The sequence below is a fragment of the Oncorhynchus gorbuscha genome, linkage group LG12, assembly GCF_021184085.1.
Source record: "Oncorhynchus gorbuscha isolate QuinsamMale2020 ecotype Even-year linkage group LG12, OgorEven_v1.0, whole genome shotgun sequence".
Lineage (NCBI taxonomy): Eukaryota > Metazoa > Chordata > Actinopteri > Salmoniformes > Salmonidae > Oncorhynchus > Oncorhynchus gorbuscha.
The window spans coordinates 15,443,374-15,451,460 of record NC_060184.1 but is presented as its reverse complement, the minus strand read 5'-3'; the positions used below and the strand labels follow the sequence as shown (position 1 = coordinate 15,451,460).

At 39.9% G+C, this 8,087-nt stretch overlaps 1 protein-coding gene across 3 annotated transcripts; it reads right to left on the bottom strand.

Annotated features, from left to right (window-relative positions):
- Window positions 1-3,825: 3,825 nt before the first annotated feature.
- On the bottom strand, window positions 3,826-7,475 carry LOC123991572 (H2.0-like homeobox protein). 3 transcript variants are annotated; one of them, XM_046293199.1, is made up of 4 exons: window positions 6,274-7,474; window positions 5,582-5,743; window positions 5,163-5,347; window positions 3,826-4,524 (listed from the first exon to the last, which is right to left on the bottom strand). In XM_046293199.1, exons 1-4 carry the CDS (start codon window positions 6,707-6,709, stop codon window positions 4,207-4,209), a joined length of 1,101 nt encoding a protein of 366 aa, XP_046149155.1. In that variant the 5' UTR covers window positions 6,710-7,474; the 3' UTR covers window positions 3,826-4,206. The 3 variants fall into 3 exon arrangements, with proteins under 3 accessions (XP_046149155.1, XP_046149156.1, XP_046149157.1); XM_046293200.1 differs by lacking the exon at window positions 5,582-5,743 and having other exon boundaries at window positions 5,163-5,365; window positions 6,274-7,475; XM_046293201.1 differs by lacking the exon at window positions 5,582-5,743 and having other exon boundaries at window positions 6,274-7,473.
- Between the last annotated feature and the right edge of the window lie 612 nt (window positions 7,476-8,087).

Here is an 8,087-nt window from a genome sequence, read left to right as displayed (position 1 = left end):
TGGGATTATAATACTGCACCTAGGCTACTTTATAGCTATAAGCTCTTTGTTTTATGTGCAAGGGCATTTCATTTATTTAGGCGAATGGTTTTTGGTGTAAAATGTCCTCTGAAAGGAACGAAGAGGGCAGCAGGTAGCAGGCGAGGAGAGGGGAAAATGAAAAGTGAAATTCAAGATGGTGCCGGGCTTAAACGGGAAACGTCCGTTCTCCAGGGGCCAGTCGTCTTTCCGGAGAAGAGGAAAGTGGACCCCACGGTGGAGAGAGCTTCTGGTGGTCTGAGCCGGGCTGCCTCCCAGGGTCACTGTCTATGAAGTTGTTTCCCTGACACAAGCCTCGGATAAAGGTCCTTTCAATGGTCACAATGGTCTCAACCTCCTTGACGTAATGGTATTAATGTACTAGGCAATGCACCTCCCAAACGAAAGTTGATATCATGAAGCTGCTTCCATATTTGGATTTTGAAGTAATCCCTATAGGCCTATCTGAGATGGGTTTACATTTAGCATTTGTTGATATGGCTGGAATAGTGGCAAAACTACTACAATAGGCCTCATAAAATGTATGTAGATGAATGCTAGAATTGGCCATGTTTGTCAGTAATGTCATTTGTTGATCTTTATTAATGCATCTTATCAATAATAGTCACATTACATTTACATTTAACATTACATTTAAGTCATTTAGCAGACGCTCTTATCCAGAGCGACTTACAAATTGGTGCATTCACCTTATGACATCCAGTGGGACAGTCACTTAACAATAGTGTGGTCCTTCTGTAGCTCAGTTGGTAGAGCATGGCGCTTGTAACGCCAGGGTAGTGGGTTCATTCCCCGGGACCACCCATACATAGAATGTATGCACACATGACTGTAAGTCGCTTTGGATAAAAGCGTCTGCTAAATGGCATATATTATTATTATTATATTAGTGCATCTAAAACTTAGGGGGGGTGGGGTGAGAGGGATTACTTAACCTATCCTAGGTATTCCTTAAAGAGGTGGGGTTTCAGGTGTCTCCGGAAGGTGGTGATTGACACATGACACGATCAAGTCAATGCACCCTATCAATACAATATGTTCATACATGTTCAAGTTTAAGCAACATGTGGACTACACCGCCATTCAACTACAACACCCCCAGTCTAATGACAGGGAGGATTTGACACGTTTCATTGAAGAGAGAACAGGGATGTTATAGATTTATGAGTGTCTTTTAACAACTAATAATTCTCACAGACACTGATGGACATAACAGACATGTACACATGGGGGGCTGCATAATGGTGCTGGGACATCAGGTTGTTTATGGGGGGGGTGGCTGCATAATGGTGCTGGGACATCAGGTTGTTTATGGGGGGGCTGCATAATGGTGCTGGGACATCAGGTTGTTTATGGGGGGGTGGCTGCATAATGGTGCTGGGACATCAGGTTGTTTATGGGGGGCTGCATAATGGTGCTGGGACATCAGGTTGTTTATGGGGGGGGCTGCATAATGGTGCTGGGACATCAGGTTGTTTATGGGGGGGGGCTGCATAATGGTGCTGGGACATCAGGTTGTTTATGCAACGTTAAAACGTGCAATTGGCTGCATTTCATTCAGTGTGCAGAATGTGTGCATGTATTTCAAGGTTAAGTTATCTGGAATGTACTCCAGTTCATAACGTTGAGGCACGCTCTTTCCTTCAATCAATATTCACTTTGAAATGTATTACAATACGCATATTTTATGCTATTACAATTTATAATATATTTCCCTTGTATATTTTTCCTAATGATAATATATAATCATTTGACTTTTGACAATCAAATTAGTCTATTTCCTTTATCTTCGTGCATTCAGCTAATAAGAGATTTGTGTTTATAAAAAAATATATACTTTCATTCAGAGACTTCTTTACAAATGTTGAATATTTTGGTCAACTTTACAGGCCTACACATAAAGAGAACACCAATGTAGGCTACATTACATTAATTTGCAAAGTCCCATGTAGGCCTAGGCCATGCTGATACAGAACACATTCCTTATAGGAATGTGGTGAGAATTATATAAGACGTTTATAAATGTGAAGTTTATTGCCTTGTTGCTGTAATCAATTAAATATATATGTTTTTAAAACAGGGCATTTAGCAACCAACTTTTTTGCTTGTCGGCCAGTTTAAGAGAGAAGCATTAGAGGTCCATACATGGAGTAGGGGTTGATTCTTAGATCTAGGGCTACTCATCCGTTTCGTCGATGATATCTGGAGCCAGCGAATGTATACAAACGATAAATTCCCCCTCTTCTCTGAGCTCTATTTGGAGCGCCAGATTTCTTCTGAATAACATTCTTTGGAGGAAAGGGCTTAGCCTTAGCGGAATTACATTAACATGCCCAGATAAAGGTATTGGAAGCCAAGAGATGTCCACATTTTCATTTATCAAGAGCTTATGATTCCGATAGGCAACAAACGGTCTTCGTGAAGTAGACCTAGCGAGGCTTGACGGGATGGCATCGTTATCCTGTCTCTGTCATGCGCGTATAGGCATGTTTTCACTTTAATCTCCATATCCAACTCTTGACTCCGCGTTAGAACATTTGTATTCACATTTTTCATCAGGAAAAACCAACAGGTATTTTAAGGCTTGAAATGCTAAATTAGGCCAAACCCAGAAATGTGCAGGTATCACTAAAGAGAAAGAAAAAATGTGCTTCGATAGTATTATACAACTATTGCACAGAATATGTTCACGCGTCCAGTGGGTCTGGACCAAGTGAAGTAATAAGCCCTACCACTTTAGGTGGTCCATAATGCTGCACTACAATATTGTCTCTAGGGCTATAAGCTAATAAATAGTGATTAGGACTATTTTTACTACAAGAAGTTTGACACAACCTGCTATCAATAACATAGGCTTGTAGCATGTGTTTAAATGCAATTGAAAAGTTGTTAGTACGCCATTATTGTGTGTGTAAGTAGCATAGTGGAATGCTAAATAAGGCCTATCTAATTATTCATTACTTCGGCTGACTCATCTTCATTGATCACTCACTGACTCAGAATTATGAGGAGGGCTATTTGTAGGCTTATGTGTAGCCAATTAGTTTTGCCATCACCTTATATTAGACACTTTAATTCATCTATGTCAATTATTGACATAGAGTTAATCAATGCAACAGGACAAGTTAGCGTACATTCACTTGGGCAAACTGCTCGTTGAAAACGCATGTGGATTTTTGTTTCTTAACGACTTGCCTAACTCGGCATTCGTAGATACAAACGATTAAATGGTGTTGGAATTGTGAGAGAGTATGACTAACTCATTTGAAAAGCCCTGATAAATTTGATCTACATCGAGCAAACTGACGAGCAGTTACATAATCCACCATGTTTCGACTGGGTCAATAACTGTATCCATTTCGGCTGGAGTGTACCCATAATGCTTGGTTTATACCCAGAAATCGAAATATGACTTAATGAATGACGTAATTGTAATATATATATATCTATATATATGATATATTAGGTATATGGATTATTTAAACATGAAACATAAGCATATTTCAGCCCTCATAACAATGATTCCTTCACACAGTGAAATAAGGCCTACGTGCAGTGAAGTCCAAGACGAATTCATTTAAGGCTACTAAAATAAACGTTAATATCCACTTCAGAGCACTGTTTTGAGAGCGTATATTATAGGCTACTCAAGACCTTGTCAGGTGTGAAGTTGTCTCTCCTTCAGTGTTGTTTTCAATATTCCATTATTCCCATAAAGAGAAGGTAATAATGCCCCCAAAGTAATAATATTCTATATACATAAAATTATTTTTTTTAAATCGAAAATCAAAAGTAAGAAACTTTTTATTTACAATATTTTCAGTGCAAATAATTATTGACCAACATATAATACAACAATATTTATCAACGCTTCCACAGTAAATTACATGTAACATTGTGTCATGTTTTTGGATTTCTGGACACGGAATAAGTGGTTCAGATTAAAATTCACAACAGAATATTTCCTTCAGTTGAGGAAAAAGTCATGCACATCGCCTAATACCGACTGACAGAGGTGAAAGATGGAGGGAGTCATAATATCCCATACACGCTGTAGAGTATCCTACTGGCCCTCCACTTTACGACAACTCCGCTCTCAATTTTTCTAAATAATATTTATATTAAATTATACATTTTACATTAAAAAAATAACTTTTGACTGTGCACTCATATTAACATTTGCGATGATGGCACAGCTTCTGTAAGGGCACTGACTGAGTTCGCCTCCTCGGTACTCACAGGGATGGCCCCGGTCATGATCACACTAGTCTTGTTGTGCTCAGAAATGTCCATGTCACTCTTGTCCTCCTGTCCATCCTCGAAATCGGACTCGCTTGCTTCGCTCTCACACTCGGACTCTTCCGGCTCCTTGGACTCGGCCTCTGTCAGTGACTTGTCCGGGGTCTCCTTCTCCTTATCTTTCTGTGCCTGTGCTTCTTTCGAATGCCTCCACTTCATGCGCCTGTTTTGGAACCACACTTTGACCTGCCGAGAAAGTGCACGAGCTGGTTTAGACGTGGTCGGCCTGAGCCCGAGGCCTATTACTCGCCAACAGGTTGACAATGAAATATGATTCATAGAAATATGACCCATAGTCTACATTTCTAATTCAACAACTTTACAGTAGCCTAGGTAGGCTACAATGAAGTTAATGTAGAATAATAAAAAAAACGATCTTGCGTAAAATGGGCATACGTGGCATAAAGGTGGTCCTAGCCTACAAGAACAACACAAATACTATTAAAACATCATATATATATATATTACATTTGTATTGCTTAACCCCAATGGGGTTATGTGAAACTATAACCTTCATCCGTTTGCAATAATTCGTTGTAATCTAATTTCATTTCCTTAGAAGTTCTCCATTGCGTAATTGTGTAGTTGCCTACTGGGCTATATTACCGGGCGTGTCCTCCTCTGAGTGGAGGCTTCCTGTCGTAACAGCACAAGGCCAAGTTTGATTGTTCTACACTATTATGTCTTTCCATCTCAAGAATCAAGAATTCTAAAAAATAACTCCAGATTTGCATGGTCTATGCTTAGGCATGGTTAATTGAAAAGGCCTGCTTGTCCATAAAATAGCCCAATTGAGGCTTATAGGTTACAGTAATGTATCTTACCTGTGCGTCTGTTAGGCCAAGCATTGCAGCCAGTTGTTTTCTGTCGGGTTTGGTGACGTATTTCTGTATTTCGAATCGTTTCTCAAGCCCTTTTCTTTGCAGGTTGGAGAAGACCGCCCGCGACCAGGACCTCTTCCTTTTGTACGTCTGTGGCATCGTGTCTTTAGTAAGGACAGCATATGGACCTGTATAAATAAAGGGACATAAAGGTTGAGCAATGTTATTTATTCGTTCAAAATTCAAAGTGTAACGATATTTGGTCAATTATACTCTGCAGAAATACAAGAACAACAGAACATATGCCTAAGGTTTAAAAGCAAAGTCTGAATATGAAAGACTATGTAAAAAATATTGTTCGAATCCTTAAATGCGCTCTGTGCGTAAAAAGGCCATTTGAAATATGCGGACGGCTACACTACCTGGAAAGGTGTCCTGAAACTGATGCTGCCCTGAATGCCTGGCGCTGTTTAGTGAGCTCATCATGGAGGACGCGTCGCTCATCCCCGGGTCTATGGATGCGAAGTACTGGCTCGCTGGCTGGATCCCTGACTGACGGTTCGAGCTAACAATGGACGTGAGATCTGTCACAGGGCGAGAGATAAGTAAGAAATTACCGCAACGTATACACGAGTATTCAACGCTGAAACTTTTCAGCTAAAAATGAACTTTTGTGTGCGAGTCTGAATGTTGTCTGAAGCTAGAGAGTTCCTAGTTTTATAGTTTGGCAACTGTGGAACCTTGGATACTCAAATAGAGGTTTTTCTATGAGTGCTTAAAGGATAAAAAGTACGTGTTGCCTGCCTCAGTGGTGTTGGTGCCTTCAAGGTAAGTACTTAAAATCAAATCAAATCAATTGTATTGGTCACATACACATATTTAGCAGATGTTATTGCGGTTGTAGCGAAATGCTTGTGTTCCTAGCTCCAACAGTCCAACAATGCAACAGTACTTTGTAAACGTATATTTAAGTCAATTTAGCCATCTTATAAAAATGTGCCTTTACAACATACTGGCATTCTTAAACGCTTTCTTTGGCAGTGAGATAACCTTGATGTAGGCTATACATTAGTTATTTTAGAGAATTCAGTGAAAAGTGAACTTCAAAGCATACCTCTTAAAGACGATATGTCTTTTGTTTTGGGGTCGAAGTCTGTTGACAATATCCGATCGATTCCGAACTTGAGGTCCTTGCTTGAAGGTGGGGGAGCTTGTTGGGAGCTGAGACTCGTTCTAGATACCGAAGTTAAGTGTATTCCGTGTCTGTGATACGGAGACCCGGGGTTCACTCTCCCACCGTAGATCGACTGCTCTGGCCCCACTGGTGAAGGACGCAATGGCGATCCAGAGGCGTGAACCTGAGAACGGTGTCCCATATGAGTCATGAGGGCCGAGGATCCCGGGATGTTCTCAGCATCACCGACCTGCAAAATGTCAGCAATGCAAAATGAGGGCTTCTTCATTGTATCCATAGCGAAACCACCCGCACAATAAGCAGACCAAAGACTAAAATTCGATGCGTAAAACGGGTTGAGTCCGGCCGTATACATCCTTAACTCGTAATGTTGCCCCTCGGTACAACTTTTAGTTAAGTGTAGTCAGAGAAAGCTGCCGTCTTTATGTAAGTGCCAGAAATCTTTATCAAACAACTCTGAAATTTTAGTCTTTGGTCTAAGTACTTCCACAGTGAAGTTTCTCCTCTGACACTGATTGGTTGCTTTTTAGCCAATAGAAGTTTGGTCTCGAACACCGAAACACGCCCTTGTGATGGAGATACCTATAGTTAAGTGTTGCTAATGACAGCGACATGCTCGTTGACCTCTTGAATAACATTTTCAACTGCAGCCATCATCATCATCTTCGTCACAATCTTCATCGTCTTCATGGATGGCAGCAGCAACAACAACAATACATGCAAGTGCAATATGAAAATGTTCAAATATATGTTATACTAATGTCATGTAATGTAATAGTAATGTAACAGTAATGTTTATCCTTGCACTTAGCTTTTAGACATTCGGTTTTGTTTCTGAATAAGTTTTTAAAAATAAAAAATAAACGTCGATAAAAATCTGACCTCTAGGCTTTAGGCCTGCAAATGGAATCATCTGTTCATATTATTATCTGCTAAACATTAGGGTTATTCGATTGAGTTTTGTATCGTTGATATGGAAAAACAACTGACTTTCAATCGATGTAGGCTCCAAAAAGTTAACACGGTCAATAAATAAGACCTTATTTATTTGAAAAAAAAATGCTCCTTTTTTTGCGTCATAGGCGTACTAAATTTCAGGCAATAACATCAATCGAACATCTTAAATGCATCTGGGTTAAGCCAATTTAAGAGAAGTAACGTGATCTACACTATATAGGCAGCTAGAGTGCAGGAAACTAGAGAGTTTCTATTAGAATTCAGGTCATCCTGTTTTTGATGGGCTGTGATTCGTGCTAAATGAGCCTGTTAGATTTGTCCCGAAATAGAACCTGTTTTAGTATTTTAGGATACAAGCGAAATCTTTATTTCATCCGGAGCAGAGGAGGGAAACTTTATAATGACTGTTGCAACTTCCTTTTTCAATATTTGTGCAACTTTATCTCGACCTGCAAGTTGCATGGTGACGCAAATCCGCCCCTATGCTCATAATAAACAGAGGAAATCTATTCCCCTCTTAAACGAAAAGACAATAACTTCAGAGGCCATACTTCATCCGTATTCGAGACTCGCATGTTTCTCACCGAGTAACGAACATAATGGGGGACTGATTATTATGACAATGACAAAATATCAAAGGGTAAATTAGATGTTATTATTATCGTAGGGATGGGAATGTGAGTGTTGTCATTTTCAATTCGGGGGAACATTTAGACACTAGGCTACTTGCATATATAGCCTAACTAGGCGTTAGATTGGCTTTTATAACACAGACG